The following is a 25,339-nucleotide window of genomic DNA, read 5'->3' on the forward strand; positions in this document are numbered from 1 at the left end:
TAAAACGATATGGCGGAAAACTAGTCCCGATACCTAAAAAAAATATAATATTATCACCTGCACACCCTCAGGTGTGGCTATTGTTTGTGCACCTGACCAACAATATGCTTTTCTCTTTCGCTCTTGTACTGTTTGTTCTTGGAATGTCTGCGCTCGTTGTTCTCGCGGCGCTTCTGACTCTCGATCTCTATTCTCTTGATCTCTCCTGCTTTCTTGACCACTGCTGGGAGATGTCTGTGTCTCTGTATTCTTCTGATCTCAGGCATGTTGCCGTATCTCTCCTTCAGCTTTTCGTCGTATTCCAGCTTGTTTCTGAGTCTCGTGGACTTCGGGCCTGCTCTTTCGTTCGCCTTGGCACGCCAAAGTCGCACATTGCCCTCGTCAGAACCCGAAAAAATGTACTTGCTATCCATCGAGAATTTAGTGATGAAAACATGTTGCATTCTTTTCGTGTGGTAAATGTCTCTCGAGTGTCCCTTTCGGTACCCAAAAATTCGGATCGTCTTGTCGTAGGATCCTGTCACAATCTCTTGACCAGTAGGAGAAAAGTCCACGTCCATCACTGCAGAAACATGGTCTTTGAAGACATTGATAGAACGCGACATGTTTCTCATATCCCATAAGTATGCGTTGTGGTCCTCACTAGCGGACGCAAAAACGTACGCCTGCATCGGGTTCCAACAGAGCGCGTTGGAGCGCATGCTGGTTTTGATCTTTTGCGTAGGCGAATTTGTGCGGATATCGTACAGAATTAAGGAGTTGTCTGAGCCAGCACTGGCAAACACAGAGGTCTCTGTCTGATTGAATCTGACCGTGGTGATATTGTCTGCTCCCCAGGACAAATCGGACACTGGGCGACTTCTATTCACATCCCACAAATTGATAGTGGCTCCACCGGTGACAAACAAAGTGTCATTGTAGTGATGGTCTAGAGACTGGAACGCATGCTCGCCCAAGAAAGTCTTTTCTAGGCCCTGGGTACTGGACTCAGATTCGTACTCCTCTTTCTCAAAATTCTCGTCGTACACTTTCCACAATTTGATTGTCTTGTCGTGGCCACAAGATAGAAGCTTGTGGGTTGGAGTGACAACTAGCCCAGAACACATACCATAGTGCGCCTTGAAACTGTACAGTTCATCCCTTGTCGTTAAGTCCCAATATTTGATGACGCCATCTCCGGAACCAGTAGCAATCCTGTTAACAGTGCGGAAGTTCTTGGCGATTGAATACACACCGTCACGATGTCCGTTGCCTAGTTGTCCTATGAATGGTTGTGCAAACATGCGCTCGAGTTTGGTGGCCGTCAACGCCTTTGTGTACTCTCGCGCGCGCTCAAATGGATGAAGAGAGGGATCCAAGTTACGCGGGAGCGAGCTTTCCTGGGTATTTCGAACGGGCACATAAGTGTCCGACGATCTTGAGATGGTCTTGATCTTCATTAAAGTTAAAAAAATTTATTAGCACAGCCGGCCTATATAATTTAATTTTTTCGTGAAACGAGGTCCGATTATCTAATCCATTTGGACCTTGTGGTCTCCAACAGGAGGTGGCGAAACAGAATATTTGATGGCGTCACTGTAGCTAGGAGGCTGCGAGGAGGATTCTTGCGGAACCTCCTCATGAGGAGTGTCTGGACCAGAGTCTTCGTAATAAAACTGGGCGGCTGGACGCTGTGGAGTAGGAGAGACAACGTTCTGAGGCTGAGGCTGAGCTTCTGTATCCTCGTTGAGGGCCTGGTACTCCCCATTGCCGTTTGCATGGGCCCTGATTCTTGACTCAACGCCCTGGTCTGATCCAGTCACCAAGCTCGTGTCATAAACAATATATATTGCGTAGAGGAGGCCCGGAAGATGTGCCAAGATGGTGAGCAGCACGACAATTAGCAACTCGCTGCTGAAAAAACCCTTCCGGAGGAAAACTGGAACTGGCGGGAAGATGAAAGCCAGGAAATACAGAAGTACGTCCGTAGGGTCCACCACGTAGCCAAGGACGTGGAAAGAGTTTGGATGCTGGTCCCTGTTCATTGACTGGTATTGCTAGATATTTTTAGTGTAGTCCGTGGCTGTGTTAATTAATATCAGCCACTTGCTAGATAATTAGATTGACTTAGCATATTATATTTCGGGAACAGTCCTTCTATTTTGAAACACCCATCAGAACAATTACATGGAAGTTGTGCCATCTTTACAACCACGAACGAGCTTGTCCAGTGCACAAAAAGTGCCACGAGAGACGGCCCAGGCCGAACCCCGCCACCGCGGCTCTTTCGATCATAGGCGGAAAAGCTCAAACAGTGAACCTTTCAGAAGTGGCCGTTTTTCGTGGGTGAAGCGGCTGATGAATAATAACAAGCCGGTTGCACCTCAGCTTTCTCACGGCTCCAGCAGCTCCAGCAGGGACACAAGGAAGACAGAACCTGTCAGACAGGAGGCAAATTCGGTGACAGGAATACGAACACCAGACGAAAGAAGCAGTTTCTGTAGCACCGAGGCCTCGACAGGTGATAATGCCAGCACGAGACCCATCCTGTCGAATTCCTCAGACGAAAGCGACAACGAAGATGACGAAATCGATTCGAGCTACAAATATTACGATTCTTCAATCAAGTCCACGGCAATGACCTCTATCGCGCCAACAGCATTGACTTCTGCCAGCAGCTCTGTGCCGAGCAACATGATCATCGTGCCCGGCGGTTCAAGCAGCACACACGGTCACGGCACAAGCATTTTAAGCTATACTGGGAGCACCACTCCGACAGCCGTTTCATTTTCTCACCAAACGGCTCACGGCGCAGACTCATCCTCTGTGATTACGATTGCAAGCTCAACTCGAAACAAGAGACGTCGCAGCATCGACACCAATGCTTCTACATCTGCAATTCCTCCAGCAAGTATTTTTGAGCGTATCATCACCGCAAACACCAGTACGTCGAAGCTTGCAGCCTCCGAGGCTCCTTCGCGTGCTGCTGTCAGTGAACAGGATTCTGTGGCATCAGGAGATTACTGTTCTGCGGCTTCTCACTGAGCTATCAAGGTCGTGCTACCAGATCAATTTTATGTAAAAAATGTAAACAAATGGCGTACAGGTTTTTAATTTCTAATTAAAGTGACTAGTTTCAGTATCCTGGCCGTCTGCTTGGCAAGATTATATCCCTACTTCCCGTGAAGAAGTGGTTAAGGGGACGCTAGATACCCCATTAGTGTCTGGAATTTTTTTCACTTCCTAATATGGGTGCCAACACCTGCGATGGAGACGTGTATATCCATAACTTGGCCACGTTCATAAAATCTCACGAGCGCCAGCTAGCCAATGCTCTAGTGGCGTACAAGAAGAATGCTCCTAAGACAAACACAAATGGCAAGTCCAACTCTATGCCGAGACAACAGCAGCAGACGACAAAGCCCGTCAGACTGTCTCTTTCTCTTCACCATCTGTATTTTTTATTGGGTAAATTTCAGGAACTGGGCATCAGCGTAGGCCCGATGAACATTCGACTGGACAATATTGATACTGAGAGCTCTAACAATTATGTTTCGTTTCTGAGTGAATTTCAAAGAAACAAGGCTATACAATCGGACGCTCAATCGATTCACTCAATGTCTAGTGTCAAGTCAGTTATGTCTAGTGTGTCAGCACTGTGGACTACACTAAGCTCAAGTGGCCAAAAGGGAGACAATATCATCAATGATCTCAAATACCTATATTCTGCATTTACAAAACTCCCTTGTCTTAGGCTGGCGACAGATCCCAATGCCAAACTTATCGAAGGTCACGAGGAATATCCTTTCGATACGTCAACACCTATAAAGATATTCAAGAACCTTTCTGTTCTAGAGATCTCAGACATGGATCCGAAGGAGATTTATGGCTGGCATATACTGAGCGAAAACATTAGATTTTTGGTTGTCAAACGTACGAATATCACAGATCCTTACGACATTCTTGTTACATTGGTCAGCGACGACATAAACAAGCGTGGATCAATGTACTCCGAAGATTCAGAGCCTTCGCCTTCATCCACTTCGTCTCTCGCGATTCCAATGACCAAACGAGGCTCTTTTTCTTCCCCGTCTGTTCACAACTCTTCAACTTTATCTAATTCATATGTATCATCTCACCATCACTACCTCAGCGGATCACTCCCGGAAACCACGTCACCACCGTCATCGTATCACGCCTCACGACTTCCCACTGACGACAAATATGCATTAATTCCTAGAAGACAGTATCAATACCAGCACAAATCAAGGTTTACCCCGAAAGATGCACTACCTACCATTGACCAGATCCCTACTTCTTCAAACCCGCATGAGTTCTCTAAAATCCATTGGAGATTACTAAAACATCTGTCGCTCACAGAAAACAAATTAACTAGAATTAGTGAAGAAGCGTTCACCAATCTGGAGAATCTATCGTCTCTTGACTTGTCGTACAACAATCTGACAGAGATCCCACACAGTGCACTAGCCAAACTTCGTAATCTTAAGTCATTGAACCTCTCGTACAACAAGCTGGTCAGCACAAAAACGTTCCCAAAAACATTGAACAAATTGACCATCCTCAACTTGCGCGGTAATCTATTATCAAACTTGGACACTCTGGAGAATGCCACATCATTGGAGAAAATCGATCTGCGACAGAACAAGCTGACCAAAATTGCTGAAATGAAGCCGCTTCTTTTGTTGAATAATGACGTTGTGAAGCTTAACATCTTGTACTTGGTTGGTAATCCTGTGGCCAGCAACAGAGGTTACAGAATTGAGCTATTCAATTTGTTTAATGGAGTTGACTACTCAAACGATCTACGCATCGATGGCTCAAAGCCTGGAATATTTGAGTCGAGATTACTGCTTGATGCAAAATCTGCTCAACTGAAGCTAAATAAGTTTTTGGACGCCAGCATAATTTCAAAAATGGCCGAAAGCGTTTCCACGATGAACATCAACAAGATAATTACTACCACGACTACGGGAGATAATTCGATGTCATCGGATATGCTAAATAATCGTATGAGCTCTCAGTCACGAGTGAGCATGTCCTCCAAAGAAAAACTCGAGGACGCACGGGATTCAATCGATTCAAGGGCCTCACAGCGGTCGAAGCCTCCGCCTTTGAATTTGGACAGCCATAAAACACAGTTCACAGCCCCTCAAGCTCAGATATTGACGCCAAATAAAAATCTCTTGAACTCTTCTGATCAGATGCTACCACCGCAGAAACCTTTTTCCCAGAAAGCATCGTCTGTACAATCCCCAGCTACAGGAAACATGCGGGAGCAATATGGATCAGCGGCCCCGATATCTGAGACTACCAAGAATACAACGCTGGCTACCCCAGCTAGTGCGAACTACACCTTTGAAAAGCCTCAGCTGGATCAAGGATCACAGCTTCCTTCGCCAGGCGCTTCAAGCCAGCCGTCGAGGGCGGTGTCGATTGATGAGAATATTTACCCTTCAGGGATGATTTTGACACGGCAGGTCAACGCTTCAAATTCATCACTAGCCACATCTTCCTCGAGAAAGCCCTCTCAAGAAGCCAACCCAATCAACAAGATTAGCCTGGCTGCGCCAGCACTTCCGGTGATTACGCAAGCCACTACAATGACCACAGTCTCTTCAGATCCTCCCACGCCTCATAGCCAGCGTCGCAGCGCAGACAACGATTACTTTGCCGGTGCTGTAGCTTTGCAAAGTCCGATCAAAGCTCATACTTTCCGTCATTCTGATGCTAGAATCGAGCCTAACCCCGAACCAGCATCAGCCATAGACGTTTCCATAATGAACATGATACGCGAAACCAAGGACGAGGCCGGCCAGCCCGAGCCCAATTCCAAAGAGGAGCTTTCGCAGGGACATAGGATATCCGTCAGCTGATTTTCAATTCCAGGGCCTCTGTATAACATATGTAATTTAGTGCATTACAATCATGGCACCGTTATCTGCGTAGTGTTCCTTCCTTGGGCTAATAATCCAGCAACGGTAGCACCGGCTAATGAAGAAGTCTCCATGGTGCTGATCAACTGTTCCATACCATTGAGGTAGTAGAGGTTTTCTGCAAGCTTGAACTCGCTGAACTTGCTTATTGGACTCAAATATGGATAGCTGTACCAGGTTTTCTCGTACTTGTTTGAGTATTTTCCGAACAATCCTTGTAATAGCTGTTCATTCAGACTCTGGTAGCTGAACACTTTATACACGTACTCCTGGTACTTATCACTATATCCCACCAAGCCAATCGAGTTGAACTTATCACCACCAGTGGTCAAGACTGTTTGTGGGGTCTTTTTGTTATTGAAGTACGAGCTTTCCGACAACAAATGTGGTGTTCTCACCAGAGTAACGTAAAGATGGACATATTGAACGTTGGTCAGAGACACAGAAATGTTAGTTTTGATCTCTAGTTGGTCATACGGCCCTGCAAGGACAACAATATCGTAGTCTTCGGTGTGCGAGCCATACGAGACAGCGTATCCTGAAGATGTTTTAGAGATTGCCGTTATTGCGGTATTGAGTCGCAGATCAGCATCGGAGGCTTGTATCCATTTCTCGAATATTTGGTTATTTCCTCCATCGACATGCAACGACGACTCTCCCGAGAGCAGCACCAAACTTCCCAGCGAATGTATTGTAGTTAGATCCTGAGCATAATTATTTCGGGTTAGTGATTGCACAAAGTTTTGGTAGTTAGTGCTCACCCATATAGAACTGAAGAGGTCCTTGGCTGCCACCGTAGTATATTTTAGCAGACCGGTGACCGAATTGAGCGAAGATAGAGGATAGTATTTTTCATAGTATTCGTTAAGAAACGTCTTCATAGCAGTTTGCTGCTGATACTTCACAACCGCAATGGAGTATAGACCAAACCTCCACACAAGTTTGAGGTAGGTAGCCACAGAGTTTGAGGAGGGCTCCAGTATATAGTCCATGGACTCTCCGTTCCAAAGTGCGAACGAGGTGGAGTCAGAAGAGCTGTTTGCGAAACTCAAGTTAAACTCTTCAACAGCATTGTAGAGAATTTTATTGTCCTCAATAAACATGCTCGCTCCCAATTCTACTTCGACCCCATCAAAGTCAATATTGGTGGCCCGGCCCCCCACATAGCTATTTTTCTCAAATACTGTGATGTTGAATTGATAATCGGTGAACTTCTGGAGGTAGTAAGCACACGAAGCACCGCCAGCGCCAGCACCCACAATAGCCACACGAGAGCTCGAAATGGGTATCGGCTGCTGTGCGAAACAAGAAACGACAAAACAGAGAATAAGGAGCATTTGGTACCTGCTGCTCGGTAAAAAAAATAATGTGGAAATTAGATACTCCAAGGATTAGATGTAGTCTATATAGCAAGAGCTGAATCAAGACGTTGCCGTTTCCAAGAAAGGCACCACGTCAGACTAATACAGGCAGTAATGGGGATCCTGAAACGTGTGAAACTCTACATGAGATCATTTGACACAAGGCTGTGCATCCAGAGTCAAGAAGTCGCCAATATATTGCAAAATGATGAGACGTGCTAAAGCGTTTTCGTAGTAGAAAATACTTGACGCCTGTGTCATTCTAGGAGAGCTACATAGGAAATGTGTGCTTGCGAATTGAATAAGATACGATGATCAATGGAAGTCTCCACCTGACAAGCTTTCCCGAGCGGCAGCTAAGCAAGACAAAATCATGTGGGGACATCTCCGACTAATGAAGGTCAGCAAAGTCAGCCTACAAAGTAGCCATCAAGAGCAATGGCACGGTGCTCAGTCAAATGCTCATTGTAATAGAGTGCACTGAGACTTACAATGGAAACCACTCGGGGCCCTGTGGCTCGCTTCGACGCTCAGTCAACACTCTGATGGCGCTAATGTTAGCTCAGATAACTCCGACAAAGGAGAAAACTGCTGCGCAGGTGCGGTACGCTACCGATGTGGCACCCGATCCTTGGCCATCTCCATATTAGTCAGAACACTTATCGATTTCCTTATCGGGAACAGATAGATAGCAAGTCACGTGAGTCCTATGTAATTTATCCACAGTTGTTCTCTGCCACCACCACAGCTTTGCTGAGAAAGAAACTATAAATACAGTTGTAGTTTGCTGGAATTTCCACATACAATCATGGTCGTTCCACTCACTGTCTACAGCAACAGCGATATTCACTTCAGAAAGGGAGAAGACACCATCCGGAATGGTGTCTACTCTATCTCTGATGAGAACTACAAGCGTCTCAAGTATCCAGCCTGGACTCCTACTTGGGATCCTAAGCACCAAATGGCATTCTCCAACCCTAAGCCATTTAGACACACCGACAGAGGATACTTTGGCGACCCTACTTTCCAGAACTTGTTTTCTGGAGATAAGGTTCAAACCAGAAAGCTGTCTCCTAAGCTTGGAACCGAGGTCACTGGCGTGCAGTTGAGTGCCCTCACCCCAAGACAGAAGGACGATCTCGCTCTGCTTGTGGAGCAGAGAGGTGTCGTCGTTTTCAGAGACCAAGACTTCAAGGACCAATCGTTTGACTTCATCAAGGACTGGGGCAGACATTTCGGTCCTTTGCATGTCCATCCTACCTCTGGAGCACCTCTGGGACAGCCGGAGTTCCACATCACCTTCAGAAGAGGAAGCAAGGATGAGGCCAGAAAGACCTTTGCCAACAAGCTGAACAACATCTCGTGGCACTCAGATGTTACCTACGAGACCCAGCCACCTGGAATCACTCTGTTTGGTATGTTGCAGACCGATGTTGGTGGAGACACACAGTTCCTCGATACCGTCGAGGCCTACGAAAGACTCTCGCCAACCATGAAGAAGCTGTTGGACGGCCTCAAGGTTCTACACACATCGAAGGACCAGGCTTTCAATGCCAGACAACAGGGAGGTATTGAAAGAAAGACTCCAATCGACTCGATCCACCCACTGGTCAGATACCACCCTGTCCTGAAGAAGAAGTGTCTGTTTGTGAACAGAGGCTTCTCGAGAAGAATTCTGGGCCTCAAAGAGGAGGAGAGTCAGGCCCTGCTGAACTTCTTGTTCAGACACCTGGACACCTGTTTGGACGCTCATATCCGTGCCCAATGGGATGAAAGAACCATCACCATCTGGGACAACCGTCGCCTGCTGCACACCGCCACCCTGGACTGGGACTCCGACAACCTGAGACACGCTTTCCGCTTAACCACCATAGCCGAGAGACCAATTGGCAGTGAGGAGGAATTCAACGAGTGGACCGAGGAACTGGAGGAGGAGAAAATCAAGCGCACGGAGGAGGACAGTCTCATTCCACCATACGAGTTTTACGAGAGATACTACAAATAGATGTTTGTGAAAATTACATGAAAAGTTTACCGTGAATTGCGTAAAAAAATCTATAAAACGTGCTAAGCCACGCAGTAGCCACCGTCAACTAAAATATCGCTGCCTGTGCAATAGCTGGCGGCGTCGCTGGCAAGGAAGACGTAGGCACCTGCGACTTCTTTTGGAAGAGCCAGTCTACCAAGCGGGATCAGCCCAAGCCATTTGTTCATCAGGCCTGCTGGCAGCTGTGCAACAAGCTCAGTTTTGACGTATCCGGGAGACACTGTGTTGACTCGGGCAAAACCTGCCCATTCGACAGCTAAACTGCGAGCGTAATGTGTGACAGCAGCTTTGGCGGCGTTGTATGGAGCCTGCAGTTGTGGGAAGTTCACAATGTGCGCAGACATGGAGGAGGTGATGATAAACGAGCCGGACCCCTGCTTCTTGAAATACTTGCCAACAGCTCTTGCGCAGTAATGAATGGCATCGACGTCCACGCTGAACAGTTTCTTCCACTCATTGATGGCCTCGTCGTCGTCCTCGATGGATAAAATCTCGCCTTTATCCCACGCTACACCTGCATTTGCCACGAAAATATCCAGCTTGCCAAAATCAGAAACGATCTTATCGACAGTGTCGTTCACTGCGTGGAAGTCAGTAACGGGACACTTGTATCCGCGACATTCCACGCCGTACTTGTCAGCGAACTCCTTGACGATCTCGTCGATGGGTGTCCGATTATAGAGAAGAGCCACCTTGGCACCTGCGCTGGCATAGGCTTCGGCCACAGCCAAACCAATGCCTTTTGAGGCACCAGTCACGACAGCTACCTTGCCTTTCAGGGAAAAAAGCTGAAAAGGAGTTCCATCGAGCTTTGGCTCTGGCCTTGGCAATTCGCCGATATCGAGCAATTGTGATTTCACCATTGGGAATCAAATGACTGGCAAAGAAATATATATATATATGCATGCATTGGTAGCAACTCTTTCTGGAATGACGTAATCGCTCTCTTGGAAAAACCCAGAATGGACTTCACTGCCGCACTCTGATTCACCGTCGAAGAGCGGTAAAACTGATCTTCAGATAACGTGGCCAAGCCATAAGGTCGTGTTAAAGGTGGAGTTTGATGTTTCAGCCTTTCAACACCCACTGAAATAAGTGCCCGATGCAGATTATTTACTCCGAGACCAGCCCGGTGCTGGTTTTTCAAGGCTGTGAAAATACGTAAATTTACCTTGTCACAATTGTAAACAAATGACGGATACTGCGAAAAGTCCTTATTGGCCCACAAAGTCTCCAGTGCGCAGATCGATGGACGCTCGCAACTCCGTGTTCAACCGTCTGTCACTGCGCAAGTCGACTCCCATGGAATCTTTACCCAAACAGCTCCACAAGAACTGGAAGATCACTGATTTCGAGCTCGGTCGTAAGTTGGGAAAAGGTAAGTTTGGAAAAGTCTACTGTGTGCGGGAGATCGAGACAGGGTTTGTGTGTGCGTTGAAGGTTATGGACAAACGCGAGCTGCTAAACTACAAGGTTGAAAAACAATTTGTCAGAGAGATCGAGATACAGGCGAATGTGCGCCACGTGAACTGTTTACGTCTATACGGGTGGTTTCACGATCACAGAAACGTGTACTTGATTCTCGAATACGCGGCTGAGGGAGAGCTTTACAAATTACTCAAATCCAAGCGGCGTTTTGACGACATCACCGCATCCTACTACACGTTCCAGGTCGCCAGTGCGCTCAGCTACCTACACAAAAAACATATCGTCCACAGAGACCTTAAACCGGAAAATATATTGCTTCATTTCAACAACCAGATCAAACTGTCGGACTTTGGATGGAGCGTTTACGCACCTGGGCACTCAAAAAGAACGACAATGTGCGGCACGTTGGATTATCTTCCGCCAGAAATGGTGGAAGCCAAAACTCACGACGAGAAAGTGGACGTGTGGGCACTAGGCATCCTGCTATATGAGTTTCTGGTTGGCAGGCCTCCATTCGAAGAACAGAACTCAAGCACCACGTACAAACGCATCGCCAAAGTGGATCTACGCATTCCCTCTTTTGTGTCACCAGATGCCGCCGACCTTATCCGCAAGCTACTAAAATACGAGCCAGAGAAGCGCTTCAGACTCTCAGAAATTGGCAAACACCCCTGGATACTCAAAAATCGGCTCCATTGGCCATCCACCTTCATGGGTCTCGAAAATACCTAATATATGTACAAGTATCGTTCATGCTAAACGTCTGTTATTACGCAACACCTTTGCAAGTCCCTTGGTGTTAGGAGCGCTTTTATCTTCCAGGATCAAGAACGCTCTTCCCGATTGGTTCATCCTTCCTGTCCGTCCCATTCTATGGACCAAGTCCGAGGTCATGTTTGGAATATTGTACAATACCACGTTACGCACACCGCGGAAATTTATACCCCTGGACATCAGGTCTGTGCAAACAAGCACTTTGAGTGTTGGCTTGGAAGGATCTTTCAATGGCTGTGGTGGACTGATGAAAGGCTCCAAGATCCGTCTCCGGTCCTCTGGTGTGTCGTCAGCCGTCATACTCTCCACATCATGTTTGTACCTCTCCCTGAGCTGCTGAGCTAGAATAGGAGCCTGTTTTTTCTCATTAACAAAGACAACAACTCGCTTTTCATATCCTGGCTCTGTTCCGTCACAGTGAATAGCATACAGAACTTGAGCTAGTGCTTTGAGTCGTGAACCGTTGTATGGTTTAGGTTTTGCGTCTATCACACGGATCTCAATTGCCTTAGGAATTTTATGAAGCGAAGGAGTGGTGATCGGAACAAAGTCGGGAAACAACGACTTCACCACTTTCCGCAGTGAGGAGGAGATGGTAGCCGTGACAAACACCAGATGCCGCAGACCGTTCATTTTCTTAAGCAGGTCATAGGTATCCTCGATGAAAGATTCGTCCATGAGCGTATCCGCCTCGTCAACCACGCAGAAACTAACATTTTTCAACAGCTGTCTGAGGTTTTGGATATCACTATATTTGGCCAAAGACGCCAATTTTCCTGGAGTGGTCACCAGAACGTCGATTCCCTGTCTATAACTATCCATAAAATTTTTGAAGTTCGAGTCCAGGTCCCACAGAACTGCTTTTGTACCTAGTGAAGTACTGGTATGCTCCACAGTTTTGAAGACCTGATCAACCAGTTCGTGGGTTGGAAGCAAGATAACGCTTCGTATCCCTGGTTTATTGGACTGCTCGAAGCCCTCTGCAAGATAAAACTCGCGCAATCTGTGCAAGAGTGGTGCCAAATATGCCCATGTTTTCCCCGATCCCGTTTCTCCTGCTAAAATGTAAGAATTAAGAAGCTTGGGAGTTTTTGGGGTGCCATTTATAATTTTGATAGCAGCTTTCTGGATATTAGTAGGCCGTATCACGAGGCCATTGAGCTCAGACTCTGACAATTTTTTTCTGTTGGGACTCATGTAGTTCTGGGACTTGAGAACGGTATTCTCTTTTAATTCTTCTATCATTGCTGACCTCACTTCGGGAAGTAGCTTGAGTTCATAAAACTCGTGCACGCGTTCGTAGAGCCCAGATAGGCCCCGAAGGTCCTCTTTGTCGAAGCTCTTGAGAGCTGGGCCGTTTCCGAATTTGTATGCCTTTTCTTCACTCGAGCCCATCTTTGGCTTGCCCGAGGACTTAGCAGGCGATCTCGCATATGATGCAAACCAGGCAACAGAATAAGAAAAAGGCCTCCTTCCGGAGACGTGCTGGGCTCTCTTGAGAGTGTGTGGTAACGTCTCAATGAACCGTGGCATAGATCAAGAGAATTTTATATATGTATATTTTTCATAAATTACCCTGCTATAAATTTTTCATCATCAAAACTCATCGACCAACGTCAACACCATGTCGCTGTCAGATTTGGTCTCACAATTGCAGATCTTCTCGAAATCTGACTCCCATAGGCAAGTTCTTGATTTGGGATCCAAGATCCTGAGTCAGGAGCCAACCAATGTTGCAGCTTTTAAGCAATGTCTGGTGGCCCTCATCAACCTTGACAATTACAAGACCGCCCGCGAAATGCTTGACAAACACAGTGACCTAATTGCTAAGAATCGCGAGATCCTCACCGTTGAGCTGGCATACATCTACTACAAACTGGATGACGAAAAGTCGTTAGCAGAACTTGTATCTCAGGGATCGAATAATCGCGGGCTAAAACATGTCTTAGCTCAACACTACTATCGTGTTGGTAAAAATGACAAGGCTTTGGAAATCTACAGAGACCTTTTGAATGACACCCCGCCAGAAGAAGTGCTGGATCTGAGTGTTAATGAGCGCGCTGTGCTTTCGCAGATGAAAGTGTACTCTGAGAACAGCAACCTACAGCCCGTTTCTGCCCCACACCCCAACTCATACGACCAGATATTCAATTCTGCTCTAATTCTTCTAAGAGATGGTGACTATGAGGGCTCGCTGGAGCTTTTGCGAGAGGCTAGACAGCAGTGTTTGGTGTCTCTTGCGGATTACGAAGAAGAGGAACAGCTGGAGGAACTTGCTCCTATAGACATTGAGATAGCATTTCTTACTCAACTGTTAAGCGGCAAAGATGCTGCCAAGCCGGTCTACGACGAAATAGATGTGTCGAAGTTGAAGAACCAAGTCTTGAAAGTTCTTATCACCACCAATCTGGCCTCCTTCGAAAATCAGCCATCTAATGCAGCTTCCTTGTACAAGGATCTTGGGCTACCCCAGTCCCTCACCAAAATTCTCGATAGATTGGCGATAAGGCAAATAAGAGATCTGCAGCGCAACGAAATTCTGTTAGCATTCAAAACTGGAAAATCCGTTACCAAATCTGCAGCCAAGCATGAACAGCAGTTTCCAGAGTCTTTACTGCCACAGGCGCTGGCTGGTATATCTAAAATAACAGATTTCGACTCCAAGAATCTTAAATCATCAAGCAATGAAAAGCTAGTATTTAGAGAGGCGATCAAAAATCCACAGAAGTTGGGCTTGTGTTTGTTTGCCGCCCAATTAAGTGTGAGTGCCGGAAAACATCAAAATGCCGTTCGCGTTTTAGAGACTGCGGTTCGAGCCGACTCGTCCGTGCTTCTCAGGCCGGCAGTTGCCTGCTTGCTTTTTGCAGTTTACGACAAGCTCGACAGAGAAAACGACAAAATTAAGCTACTTCTTAGCCTTTATCAGCATCTAATTTCCGCAGAGCTCAAGACGTCCGACCAGCTGAAACTACTCAAATTTGTGGCTTTCCAGATGATAACATTCGACGAAACAAAGTCCCAAGAATTATTTCAAAAGCTCCAGTCCGCAGTGTCTTCAGATCCCCTGGTTTCCGTCGTTTTGGGCAGACAAACAGAAACCAGCTTGGGCGATGTGTATCCGCTGATTTCCGAAGTCGACGCAGACTCGCTACTTGAACAAGGCCTGCAGCCATTGCTATCGAAAACATCCACCACCAAGACCGGTAAGGGAATCATCAAAGTGGAAAAAAGAAAGCGAAGCAAACCCAAAAAGCTTCCTAAGGACCTCTCTAAGAAACTGGACGAGGAAAGGTGGTTACCAATGAAGGATAGGTCCTATTACAAACCAAAGAAGGGCAAGAAGAGCAAGGACACCCAAGGAGGTGTTGTCGACCAAGCCGCAGAGGAATCCCTCAACATCGGTTCCAGTTCATCGTCTCCTGCCACCAGCAAAAAGCAGGCCGGCAAGAAGAAGAAGGGAAAGAAATAGCTCATGTACCAGCAAACATCATTAAGATCTATGTAAACAACGTATCCTCGTCTCTGAGATATTCTCCAATGTCTCCTTGACGGAAGACCACAATACCTGTTGGTTGCAAGTTTTTAGCTTCGATGGTCGACTTTGCGCTCACACCAAATCCTAAAGGCACGTCTGCCATGGAGAAGACTATCACTCCGGCGTGTTCTGGAATATCCTCGCTCATTTTTCCAACGTGTGCTTTGAGAACATGATTTCCGTATAAAAATGGCATCTCTCCATTTTGCTTGATCCAGACCTTGTATTTTGCGTATTGAGCAAGGTACTTCAGGGATGTAATGTGCAGCCTAAATTTTCCGGTTTTCGTGAACTTTCCAAAACACACGCCTAGAGACATGAGATTTGGTCTTGCGACAGAAGTTGCAACTTTCGCTATGCGATCACTGACATAATAGACTCTATCTTTTTGTAGTCTGAAAACATGAGGGTCTTCTTTGTTATCCACTAGGTATGCAATATTACGACCAATGTAGTTAGCCAGCTTCTCGAAAACCACCTTGGTTTCCTCCTCGGTGAGCGGTCTCATTGATTAAAAATATATCAAGTATTTTTTTGAAATTTTTTTTATCTTCAAGCACTGCCTTTTTAAAATTTTTCAGTATCTAGCATAGATGTCAGAGCCTGTCAATGAACGTACTGAGGAACCTGATCAAGTTGCTGAAGCCTACGACGACGACGAGCAGGGCAGCAGAAAAGACCCTAGCAACAAATGGCTCCGCACTCGGAAAGGAGACGTCGTTGGTGACACAGCCAAGAGACAGAGAGTCCTCAAGAAAGTCCAGGACACGTGGGTATGTTTTCGCAGACAGAGCATCTGGAGGTAAACTTCTGAAGACTTTGTCTACGAACGGTGAATCACTAACATTGCAGACGGATTTTGAATGAGGATGGTACCCCTAAATACGAGGATGAGGAAAGAAAACCCAAGAAGAAGGTAGCATGTTATTTGAGCTACTGTGGAACCGGCTACCACGGCATGCAGATGAACCCTCCCGCTAAAACTATCGAGGGTGACTTGTTTGACGCTTTTGTGAAAGCAGGGGCAATTTCTAAGAATAATTCCAACGATCTGAAAAAGAGCAGCTTCATGAGAGCTGCGCGTACCGATAAAGGTGTGCACGCCGCTGGAAATGTGATCTCGCTGAAGCTTATCATTGAGGATCCAGATCTGGTTGAGAAGATTAACAGCTACCTTCCCGAACAAATCAGATTCTGGGGCTATGAGAGAGTGAATAAGTCTTTTGACTGTCGCAAAGTGTGTTCGTCAAGAATCTATGAGTATCTAATGCCAACGTACTCATTCTTGCCTCCAAAGCCAAGCAGTCCGTTGGCAGCTCAAATCCTTGAGGCTGAGAAGGAGTTCCCTGGAACAACGAGGAAAGACCCAGAAGGAGAGAAGTTTTGGGAGGACGTGAACGTCGAGCTTGAAAAGGCTGGTATCACAGAAGACCAAATGGCGCAGATCAGAGAGGCGAATAGAGAAGGAATTCAGTTGACCATTCCACTCGAACTTGCCGACAAGAAATCTAGAGAAATCATGAACGCAGCCCGCAAGCGGTACAAAATTTCAGCCGAAAAGCTGAATCTACTGCGAGAGGCTCTGAAAATCTATCTTGGACCGCACAATTTCCATAACTTCACCAACGGGAAGGATTACAAGGATCCTTCTGCCATCAGATTCATGAAAAATATCACTGTGAGCGACCCAATTGTGGTGAACGACCAGGAATGGGTGTCTATCAAGATCCACGGACAATCTTTCATGCTCCATCAGATTCGTAAGATGATTGCTATGGCCACGCTTGTTGTGAGAACAGGCTGTCCGTTGGCCAGAATTGAGGAAGCCTTCGGACCCGAGAAGGTCAACATTCCTAAGGCGCCAGCTTTGGGACTCTTGCTCGAACAGCCAGTGTACGAGAGCTACAATGCAAAGCTCGAGAAGTTTGGATACAATCCGCTTTCTTTTGATAAGTTTGCTGCAGAAATTGATGAATTCAAGCGCAAACATATCTATGATAAAATATACGCCGAAGAGGAGCGCGACAACGTCTTTTACGGGTTTTTTGGCTTTATCGATGGATTTGCTGGATACGACGATCAGAGCGGCACTCCGATCTTCAATTTCTTAACTGCAAGAGGTATCCCAAAAGAGGAACCGAAAAAGGAAGAAGTGGAGTGATTTTGATGTCTGTACGACTCAACTTCCGGGTGGTGACCAAATCACTCCACTTTATTGGTATATATAAAGAGCAAATAGAAGATGAATTATCTGTGAGCAACTATCATCTTTCTATCGAATACCATTACTACAATGTCAGCTATCGCCAACGTCGCATTGAATTCAGCCAAAGCCGCAAGCAAAAGCATAGGTCCAAATCCTCTCTTCAGAGAACTTGGTGTCCACGCCCGACAGCTAGCAATCTGGGGCGCTGGGCTGGGAACCTTCCTCTCCTGGCCCATCATGGTGGGAAACGCTAACAAAAAAGGTTACTGGCACTTGTAACCGAGAAAAGATTCTGGTGTGATTTTCCACGAAATAATTTTGCATATATAGATAAATCTAATAAACGGACAATATTCTTGATGTTGATAATAACAAGCGCTTTGGCGCTGCTCGTTCTGCTATTTGCTTTTAGAGCTCGATTAGCTGAGTATGCAATTAGTTGGGACAGAAAGTATCGGCTTCGAGAAGATCTCTACCTGGCACCTATCATTATCTATCAGTTCATCCGGCACTTTTATCACTGTTATATCACAAAACAAGTTTCCCTATGGTACTTTCTAGAGGCATCAATGAAGCGGCATGCACAGAAGACCGCTCTCATATATATACGGCCAGCAGCTGCGAAGGGTGAATTTGACATCGAGAAATTTACCTATGACGAGCTTTATGAGCTCGTTCTGCGCTTGTCTCATATTTTGAAGACGAAGTACGGAGTCAAGAAAAATGACATCGTGTCTCTATATATGAACAACAGTCCCATATTCATCATCATGTGGCTAGCGTTGTGGAATCTAGGCGCAATTCCATGTTTCCAGAATAATAATCTGACCCATAAACCACTGGTGCATTCGCTTTCTGTCGTTGACTCTAAACTCGTCTTTGTGGACGAGGAGTGTCAAGCCCTCTTTGATGGAACCAAAGACGAGATCCTTGCTACAATTCCTGATCTGAGATGTGTCTACGTTGATCAAAAGCAGTGGCTCAAAGATATTCGGAATCCTTCGTCCCCTGGCTTTAGACTCGATGACGCAGAACGGGATAGAGATCTGCTATACTATAAGCCTGCAGTACTTATATTTACCAGCGGAACGTCCGGATTACCAAAGTCTGCAGTGAACTCGTGGCGAAAAGTGTTCTTTGCTTCTTTTTTCTTCCCCCATGCTATGAGACTGAGCAGCTCCACCAACATGTACACCGCCATGCCACTATACCACGGCACTGCATCTATACTTGGTGTGCTCCCTATTTTTGCTCACGGCGGCACGCTCTCGTTGGGCACCAAATTTTCTCTCTCTTCCTATTGGACTCAGGTCAGACTTGCTGGAGCAAACACTATCCAGTACGTGGGTGAGGTGTGCCGCTACCTGCTTAATGGGCCAGCTACAGACGACGAGAAATGGTGTCGTGGAAAAATTAGACTTGCTGTTGGAAACGGGCTGCGTGCTGATATATGGACCAAGTTCAAGGAAAGATTTGGGATCCCTGCTATAGGAGAGTTCTACGCCAGTAGTGAGGGTCCTTTTGCGACGACGTGCTACGAGCAATCAGGAGTTGGCATTGGCTGCATCAGAAACCAGGGATGGCTGGCAGATAAAGCTCTGAGTTTGATGTACTGCCTGGTCAAGACGGAAAAGGACGACGACGCTACGCTATACAGAAACGAGCAGGGGTTTTGCGAGAAGCCTCGGGCTGGAGAAAACGCCGAACTCTTGATGCACGTCCTGAACCCAAGAAACATCAAGGCCACATTCCCTGGGTATGTGAATAACGAGGATGCAACGTACTCGAAAATTGTGCGCAACGTGTTTCGCAAAGGTGACGCTTGGATCAGAACTGATGACCTTTTCCAGTACGACGAGTACGGGTGCATCAAGTTCGTGGATAGACTTGGCGATACATACAGGTGGAAATCTGAGAATGTGAGCACCACCCAGGTGGAAAACAGCTTACAATCGCATCCTTCAATTGACGTCAGCGTCGTCGTGGGAGCAAGGGTTCCCAATCATGAGGGCCGCTGTGGTTTCGCGATTTTACAGACCAAATCCAGAAACGAAGAATCTGAAGACGAGAAGAGCAAGCTGCTTACGGAGTTGGCGGCACTAGTGTGTTCACAATTACCTCATTTTGCACGCCCGTGTTTTATCAGATTTGACATCATTGAGCACACTCACAACCACAAGGTGTCCAAGAAAAGATTCAGAGACCCCGTCCTGCCGTTTGGCCCAAGCAATAAAGATTCGGTCTACTACCTCAACCTCAGCACTAAAAAGTATGAGCCGCTCACCGAGGAAATATACAGGGGCATTGCATCCGGATCAATACGAATTTGAAAGATCATGTGCGGCGTTGCGTCATATCTCCATGCACCCGTGCACGGCAAATTTTTTTCAAGTTTAATAGAACAGAATTTAGTCATACATTTTGATATATATAAGTTGAATTACAAATCCGCAACTTAGTATTCGAACCAAAGTACGATGCCAGTAAGTGTATAGCGTGGAGGAAATTTTTGGACAGTTCTGATGGGACATCACGTTGTGCGATGTATCACTCGTGACCTGTCTGAAAATTTTGGGCTCCTTTTTTCAACGTCATGCTGACCAACCAGGCGCCAACTTCATCCCACAGCAGAATGTTCATGGAAAATCCACATGTCGGAGATAGATCCCGCTTGGAAGACTGGAGAATCAGAGGTTACAATCCACTGACTCCTCCGGATCTTCTTCAGCATGAATACCCACTGACCAGCAAATCTGAAAAGAACATCTTGGAAGGAAGAGAGGATGCCTGCAATATCCTCAACGGAAAGGACGACAGACTTTTGGTAGTCATCGGACCATGTTCCCTGCACGATCCTGAGGCTGCTCTTGATTACTGCAACAGACTGGCAGCTTTCAAAGAGAAAGTCAAAGGAGAACTTCACATCGTCATGAGAGCATACCTCGAAAAGCCTCGTACTACTGTTGGCTGGAAAGGTCTTATCAACGACCCGGACATTGATGGATCTTTCAACATCAACAAGGGACTGAGAATTGCCAGAGAATTGTTTGTTAGACTCACCGAGAAGCTTCCGATTGCTGGTGAGATGTTGGACACTATCTCTCCTCAATTCTTGAGCGATTTGTTCTCTGTTGGTGCCATCGGAGCTCGTACTACAGAGTCCCAACTACACAGAGAACTGGCCTCCGGTTTGTCTTTCCCTGTTGGTTTCAAAAATGGAACAGACGGCTCGCTCGGCGTGGCTGTCGACGCTATGCGTGCTGCCGCACACCCCCACCACTTCCTATCGGTTACGAAGCCAGGTGTCGTTGCTATTGTTGGTACCGAAGGAAACAAAGATACTTTCATCATCCTGCGTGGTGGAAAGAAGGGTACCAACTACGACGAACAAAGCGTAAAAGAAGCAGAGCAAGCATTGGGCAAGGCTGGTATTCTTAATGAGGGAGAAGCCAGAATTATGGTGGATTGCTCTCACGGTAACTCTTGCAAAGACCACCGCAATCAGCCAAAGGTCGCTGCTGAGATTTCTCGCCAGCTCAAAAATGGTAACACCACTATCTGCGGTGTCATGATCGAGAGCAACATCAACGAAGGAAGACAGGACGTGCCACCGCTTGAGGAAGGAGGAAAAGACGCCCTGAAATATGGCTGCTCCATTACTGACGCCTGTATTGGTTGGGAAAGCACCGAGGAGGTGCTGGAGATGCTATCCGAGGCCGTGAAAGAACGCAGATCGCACAAGAACAAAATTTAGGGGGTACTGGGAACGTTTATCTGTTTATATGGTCTAAAAAAGGTTTTATACAAGAGTAGATTACGTAGTTTATAGCATCTTGCTGAGAATCGTGGTTGCTATTTTCACGCCTGGGCTTATTTGTCGGTGGCTAAAATCTGTGAGTTGAGTCGTGTGGCTGGTCAGGTTATCCAGTTCCTTGGCCATCTGGTCCTTAACCGAATTGTTTTTAGTGATCACCACTGCATTCGTTTCGAGGTCCAAAGCGTATGCTCTTCGGGTGTAGTTCGAGGAGCCGACGACCGTTATGCTGGGTTCATTCTCCCCGGAGAGTGACAGCCAGAGTCCCTTAGCGTGGTAAGACCATCCAGTGGGCGTATTCACAATGCCATTCTGCCATTCGAGCAGCTTGACACAGTCTTTGCGACGGACTTGGTCCAAAAACAATTGCGCTTTGTAGAGGTATGCGTCAGGAAGATACTTGGAAACACCTTTCGATTTATAGAACGAGTTTGCTTCTGGAGCTGCTGTGATGACAGTTCCTGTTGCGTGCGACTCAATAAACCTGGAGCTGATTTCAGGGTGGATGTTGAAATATCCCGCAGTAAAGGCCCACTTCACGTCAGGGTCATTCAGGAGTGTCAGTAGACGCAGAATTGCAGGCTTTTCAGTAGACCTATCGGGGTTCATGATTGGCTTGAGCGAGGAAACAGGGTACACAATAATTTCAGGGTCAGCCAGGTATTCAGGTTTGGTAACCGGACATCTCAGAAGCGGGAGCATGAGCCTGGTGGACTCCTTGATGAACCGTTCAACGTTGAGACGAGGCTCCGATGCAAAGTTGGACGATGGCCATTCTAGTTTATATTTCTCAACGGTCATGGAAGGTATTAGCTGGTAACTTATAGAGCTGACTGCTTTTTGCAGGCCAAAATAGTAGTCCGCCAAAGGTCCATTTTTGAACAGATAGTACCTATCTTGACGATTGGTAAAGTAGTCCTCCGAGAGGTTTGCGCCTGTGAGTATCACTTCTTTGTCAAAGCCACATATTTTCATATGTTGCAATCCCCATCCCTCGTTTATTCTTTTCGGAAGCAGTGCTTTTTTGATGCCTGAAAGATGCGGAGTGTGATAGAAACGAATGTTGACTCTCTCCTTGCCAAACTTTTCCACTAGTGGTGCTAGGAGCGATGCTGGGCTGGGATTAGGAGACTCTCGCGTGGAACGAAGATAGTCGACCAAGATGTCGACTTTGAGCTCAGGCTTCCGAGACAAAGAGTCTTGCAAACACTCAACAAGCTCGTGCTGGGTCTTTCCAATGTAAAGGGACGACAGAAATATACGGTTTTCGGCGGATTGGATTTTCTGCTTGATGAGACTGTAAAAGTCGGCGGGATGGTAGAGTATTTCTAGTTGATTTTTGGCGAGCTCGAAGCGTGGACTTATGGCGTCCAGCTGCTGGATGGTAGCTCTTAGGGTGGGATTGAAAGATTCATAGTTCCGCAATCGTGGATTTTCCACCTTGGTAGAGTATGTTCGGATCTTCTGAAAAAGACTCGAGAGCAGAAGCATGAGAACTGACTAAAAATTTGGCGGAAATTTTTCATGTTCAGAGCGATCAAGACGATGGTTTCTGAACAGCCTAATAAGCTCCGCAAAGTTGACGGCAAGGGATTCCGAGTCCGCCAGGTGTACCAGGATGCAGCACAGAAGTCTGCATACGAAAAGCTGGGAGGAGATAAGAACGCCGAGAACTTGACGGACATACCCCTGAATAAAACCATAAAAGAAGAGGAAGACGATGCAGTGTACAGCATAGACGGCCCTGTTCGAAGGCTGAGGCCATACTACTTTACTTACATGACCCACTGCAAGCAGCGATGGATAGATCGAAATATTCTGGACGTGTTTGCACACGAATTTCGGTTGCATCCGAAAAGCTATTATCAAAATGCATTAGAGAAGGGCAGAGTGACAATCAATGAAAAAGTTGCCAATACAGATACAATATTGAAAAACGGAGATTTGATCTCGCACAGAATGCATCGCCACGAGCCTCCAGTGACCTCAAGACCCGTGAAAATTGTCCACGAGGATGATGAATTGGTGGTGATCGACAAGCCTTCTGGAATACCTGTCCATCCTACAGGACGGTATCGTCATAACACCGTTACTTTTATTCTCGAGAGGGAAATGGGTATCAAGGCTCATCCATGTAATAGATTAGACAGACTGACGAGCGGGCTGATGTTTTTAGGCAAGACTGCTGCTGGGGCAGAGAAAATGGTCAAACAGATGCGCGAACGAGAAGTTTCCAAAGAATATATTGCCAAGGTAGTTGGCGAATTTCCTGCACACCAGGAAATTGTCTGCGGGCAACCTCTCAGAACAGTGGACCCTAGAATCGCATTCAACATTGTTGATCGTGAAAATGGAAAAGAAGCCAAAACGGTGTTCAAAAGACTCTCGTACGACGGAACCACAAGCTTGGTGATCTGCAAGCCGCTAACTGGGCGCACGCACCAGATTAGAGTTCATCTACAATATCTTGGACACCCCATAGTCAATGATCCGTTATACTCTTCTCCCAAGATTTGGGGGCCGAGCTTGGGAAAAGGGGCCGATTTTGACATAGATGCCATTGCGGAAAAATTATCCAAAATCGGCAAAACCGAGCCTGCTACCAGCTGGCTACACCCTAATGATGACGGAGAAATACAGTCCACTGGCCAGTTCTGCAGTGATTGCGGTGGCGAGCTGTACTCCGACCCTGGCCCGAACGACCTGGACCTCTACCTGCATGCTTATAAATACAGCTCATCACAAGAGAATGGGTGGTCTTACCAAACAGAGCTTCCGGAATGGGCCGTTGAGACACAGAAAAAATACATGGCTCTTGCCTTGGAGCAGGCAGAGAAATGCCCGCAGATCGATAGCGCATTCCGCGTGGGAGCAGTTATAACCTGTGGCGGGCAGGTAATCTCCACCGGCCACACGAGAGAGTTAGAAGGTAATACACATGCAGAACAGTGTGCCATGGAAAAGTATTTCGAAAAAGCAGGTTCTCGAACTTTGCCGTCGGGCTGTGAGATCTACACCACGATGGAGCCGTGCAGCGAGCGCTTGAGCGGTAATAAGCCCTGTTTGGAACGGATTCTCGATCACAAAGACTCTTTCACGACCTGCTACGTCGGAGTTATGGAGCCAAATACTTTTATCTCCGTTAATGTTTCTCGCAAGAAACTGCAGGAGGCAGGCATATCGTACATCCAGGTGCCCGGGTTTGCCGAAAAGAGTCTAGAGGTTGCAAAGCGGGGCCATAAGGAGACTAAACAGTGTATGTAGCGACTGCCAAATAACTCCGCAACTTCTTGCCCCACAGAAAAACTACGTAGCCGAAAAAATTGTTTCTGGAAAACATAAATACGCTTAGTCTCCTAAAGAGATACTTTATTCTCAAATTACAAAATGCCTTCGGCAATAGTGGATATCTGTCGCGAGTGCCACTCATTGGTGACTGATTTTCTTGCGCTGAAAGTGCCTTACCCTAAAGCCAGCAAACGTTCGAGGATCCTAAACCCTTATCCTGATTTCCATAATGACGATAAGCTTCATCAAAAGACTCAAGAACAGGTGGTGAAAAGTATGAAAATTTTTGCGCAGGCGCTAGACAAGTACACTTTGGAGGAGCTGTCAATCAGCTATAATGGAGGGAAGGACTGTCTGGTGATGCTGGTAATCTATCTGGCTGCCATCTATGAGAAATATGAAAACCAACTGCTCGAGCTGAAAAGCAGTAAATTATCAAGCGTCTACATAAACAACGAAATCGGCTTTCCAGAGCAAGACGATTTTCTCTACTATTCGGTCATGAAATACCAACTCTCGCTTACAAAAATCAAGGACCAAATGAAAAGTGGATTTCAAAGATACCTCGACCAAAATCCGAAAATCAAAGCCATTGCCGTCGGAATCCGGCGAATAGACCCATACGGAGAAAACCTGGCCTACGTTCAGCATACGGATCATGGATGGCCCGCATTTTACAGAATCAACCCGGTGCTTGATTGGACGTACTGCGAAATATGGTATTTCATCAAAGCAACCAACATTGAATACTGCTCACTATATGATCAAGGATACACCTCCATAGGTGGAATAGACAACACGGTAAAAAACCCTCTTCTTAGGCTGGGGGACAAGTACTTGCCGGCTTACATGCTTGACGACGATTGTCATGAGCGACTAAGTCGATGCGACAAGAAAGAAGTAGATTCACGGGAAAATAGACCCGAAGAGAAGTTATAGCTAATGAATGGTTA

The 25,339-nt window shown here is 46.5% G+C and overlaps 18 protein-coding genes across 18 annotated transcripts; 11 read left to right on the top strand and 7 right to left on the bottom strand.

The window, feature by feature from the left end:
- Nucleotides 1-77: 77 nt before the first annotated feature.
- KL928_000732 (uncharacterized protein) lies at nucleotides 78-1,439 on the bottom strand (the record flags this gene model as incomplete). Its single annotated transcript, XM_043206460.1, has 1 exon — nucleotides 78-1,439. The coding sequence occupies one exon, from the start codon at nucleotides 1,437-1,439 to the stop codon at nucleotides 78-80; it is 1,362 nt and encodes a 453-aa protein (XP_043062627.1).
- Nucleotides 1,440-1,511: 72 nt separating this feature from the next.
- KL928_000733 (uncharacterized protein) lies at nucleotides 1,512-2,024 on the bottom strand (the record flags this gene model as incomplete). The annotated part of the gene is made up of 1 exon (XM_043206461.1): nucleotides 1,512-2,024. One exon carries the CDS (start codon nucleotides 2,022-2,024, stop codon nucleotides 1,512-1,514), a length of 513 nt encoding a protein of 170 aa, XP_043062628.1.
- Nucleotides 2,025-2,166: 142 nt separating this feature from the next.
- On the top strand, nucleotides 2,167-3,024 carry KL928_000734 (uncharacterized protein; the record flags this gene model as incomplete). The annotated part of the gene is made up of 1 exon (XM_043206462.1): nucleotides 2,167-3,024. The coding sequence occupies one exon, from the start codon at nucleotides 2,167-2,169 to the stop codon at nucleotides 3,022-3,024; it is 858 nt and encodes a 285-aa protein (XP_043062629.1).
- A 203-nt stretch (nucleotides 3,025-3,227) lies between these two features.
- On the top strand, nucleotides 3,228-5,873 carry KL928_000735 (uncharacterized protein; the record flags this gene model as incomplete). Its single annotated transcript, XM_043206463.1, has 1 exon — nucleotides 3,228-5,873. One exon carries the CDS (start codon nucleotides 3,228-3,230, stop codon nucleotides 5,871-5,873), a length of 2,646 nt encoding a protein of 881 aa, XP_043062630.1.
- Nucleotides 5,874-5,923: 50 nt separating this feature from the next.
- On the bottom strand, nucleotides 5,924-7,270 carry KL928_000736 (uncharacterized protein; the record flags this gene model as incomplete). The annotated part of the gene is made up of 1 exon (XM_043206464.1): nucleotides 5,924-7,270. One exon carries the CDS (start codon nucleotides 7,268-7,270, stop codon nucleotides 5,924-5,926), a length of 1,347 nt encoding a protein of 448 aa, XP_043062631.1.
- Nucleotides 7,271-7,408: 138 nt separating this feature from the next.
- On the top strand, nucleotides 7,409-7,944 carry KL928_000737 (uncharacterized protein; the record flags this gene model as incomplete). Its single annotated transcript, XM_043206465.1, has 2 exons — nucleotides 7,409-7,509; nucleotides 7,695-7,944. The coding sequence occupies 2 exons, from the start codon at nucleotides 7,409-7,411 to the stop codon at nucleotides 7,942-7,944; spliced, it is 351 nt and encodes a 116-aa protein (XP_043062632.1).
- A 158-nt stretch (nucleotides 7,945-8,102) lies between these two features.
- KL928_000738 (uncharacterized protein) lies at nucleotides 8,103-9,299 on the top strand (the record flags this gene model as incomplete). The annotated part of the gene is made up of 1 exon (XM_043206466.1): nucleotides 8,103-9,299. One exon carries the CDS (start codon nucleotides 8,103-8,105, stop codon nucleotides 9,297-9,299), a length of 1,197 nt encoding a protein of 398 aa, XP_043062633.1.
- A 62-nt stretch (nucleotides 9,300-9,361) lies between these two features.
- On the bottom strand, nucleotides 9,362-10,204 carry KL928_000739 (uncharacterized protein; the record flags this gene model as incomplete). Its single annotated transcript, XM_043206467.1, has 1 exon — nucleotides 9,362-10,204. One exon carries the CDS (start codon nucleotides 10,202-10,204, stop codon nucleotides 9,362-9,364), a length of 843 nt encoding a protein of 280 aa, XP_043062634.1.
- A 328-nt stretch (nucleotides 10,205-10,532) lies between these two features.
- Nucleotides 10,533-11,501, top strand: KL928_000740 (uncharacterized protein; the record flags this gene model as incomplete). Its single annotated transcript, XM_043206469.1, has 1 exon — nucleotides 10,533-11,501. One exon carries the CDS (start codon nucleotides 10,533-10,535, stop codon nucleotides 11,499-11,501), a length of 969 nt encoding a protein of 322 aa, XP_043062635.1.
- Nucleotides 11,502-11,519: 18 nt separating this feature from the next.
- Nucleotides 11,520-13,076, bottom strand: KL928_000741 (uncharacterized protein; the record flags this gene model as incomplete). Its single annotated transcript, XM_043206470.1, has 1 exon — nucleotides 11,520-13,076. The coding sequence occupies one exon, from the start codon at nucleotides 13,074-13,076 to the stop codon at nucleotides 11,520-11,522; it is 1,557 nt and encodes a 518-aa protein (XP_043062636.1).
- Nucleotides 13,077-13,167: 91 nt separating this feature from the next.
- On the top strand, nucleotides 13,168-15,012 carry KL928_000742 (uncharacterized protein; the record flags this gene model as incomplete). The annotated part of the gene is made up of 1 exon (XM_043206471.1): nucleotides 13,168-15,012. The coding sequence occupies one exon, from the start codon at nucleotides 13,168-13,170 to the stop codon at nucleotides 15,010-15,012; it is 1,845 nt and encodes a 614-aa protein (XP_043062637.1).
- Nucleotides 15,013-15,040: 28 nt separating this feature from the next.
- KL928_000743 (uncharacterized protein) lies at nucleotides 15,041-15,586 on the bottom strand (the record flags this gene model as incomplete). The annotated part of the gene is made up of 1 exon (XM_043206472.1): nucleotides 15,041-15,586. The coding sequence occupies one exon, from the start codon at nucleotides 15,584-15,586 to the stop codon at nucleotides 15,041-15,043; it is 546 nt and encodes a 181-aa protein (XP_043062638.1).
- Nucleotides 15,587-15,671: 85 nt separating this feature from the next.
- On the top strand, nucleotides 15,672-17,239 carry KL928_000744 (uncharacterized protein; the record flags this gene model as incomplete). Its single annotated transcript, XM_043206473.1, has 2 exons — nucleotides 15,672-15,851; nucleotides 15,947-17,239. 2 exons carry the CDS (start codon nucleotides 15,672-15,674, stop codon nucleotides 17,237-17,239), a joined length of 1,473 nt encoding a protein of 490 aa, XP_043062639.1.
- Nucleotides 17,240-17,853: 614 nt separating this feature from the next.
- Nucleotides 17,854-19,614, top strand: KL928_000745 (uncharacterized protein; the record flags this gene model as incomplete). The annotated part of the gene is made up of 1 exon (XM_043206474.1): nucleotides 17,854-19,614. One exon carries the CDS (start codon nucleotides 17,854-17,856, stop codon nucleotides 19,612-19,614), a length of 1,761 nt encoding a protein of 586 aa, XP_043062640.1.
- A 263-nt stretch (nucleotides 19,615-19,877) lies between these two features.
- On the top strand, nucleotides 19,878-21,038 carry KL928_000746 (uncharacterized protein; the record flags this gene model as incomplete). Its single annotated transcript, XM_043206475.1, has 1 exon — nucleotides 19,878-21,038. One exon carries the CDS (start codon nucleotides 19,878-19,880, stop codon nucleotides 21,036-21,038), a length of 1,161 nt encoding a protein of 386 aa, XP_043062641.1.
- A 69-nt stretch (nucleotides 21,039-21,107) lies between these two features.
- On the bottom strand, nucleotides 21,108-22,589 carry KL928_000747 (uncharacterized protein; the record flags this gene model as incomplete). The annotated part of the gene is made up of 1 exon (XM_043206476.1): nucleotides 21,108-22,589. The coding sequence occupies one exon, from the start codon at nucleotides 22,587-22,589 to the stop codon at nucleotides 21,108-21,110; it is 1,482 nt and encodes a 493-aa protein (XP_043062642.1).
- A 54-nt stretch (nucleotides 22,590-22,643) lies between these two features.
- Nucleotides 22,644-24,362, top strand: KL928_000748 (uncharacterized protein; the record flags this gene model as incomplete). Its single annotated transcript, XM_043206477.1, has 1 exon — nucleotides 22,644-24,362. The coding sequence occupies one exon, from the start codon at nucleotides 22,644-22,646 to the stop codon at nucleotides 24,360-24,362; it is 1,719 nt and encodes a 572-aa protein (XP_043062643.1).
- Nucleotides 24,363-24,485: 123 nt separating this feature from the next.
- KL928_000749 (uncharacterized protein) lies at nucleotides 24,486-25,325 on the top strand (the record flags this gene model as incomplete). The annotated part of the gene is made up of 1 exon (XM_043206478.1): nucleotides 24,486-25,325. The coding sequence occupies one exon, from the start codon at nucleotides 24,486-24,488 to the stop codon at nucleotides 25,323-25,325; it is 840 nt and encodes a 279-aa protein (XP_043062644.1).
- Between the last annotated feature and the right edge of the window lie 14 nt (nucleotides 25,326-25,339).

Source organism: Ogataea angusta (genome assembly GCF_019207475.1).
Source record: "Ogataea angusta isolate 61-244 chromosome Unknown 61-244_NODE_1_length_1302399_cov_90.877568, whole genome shotgun sequence".
In the NCBI taxonomy this organism is placed as follows: Eukaryota; Fungi; Ascomycota; class Pichiomycetes; order Pichiales; family Pichiaceae; genus Ogataea; species Ogataea angusta.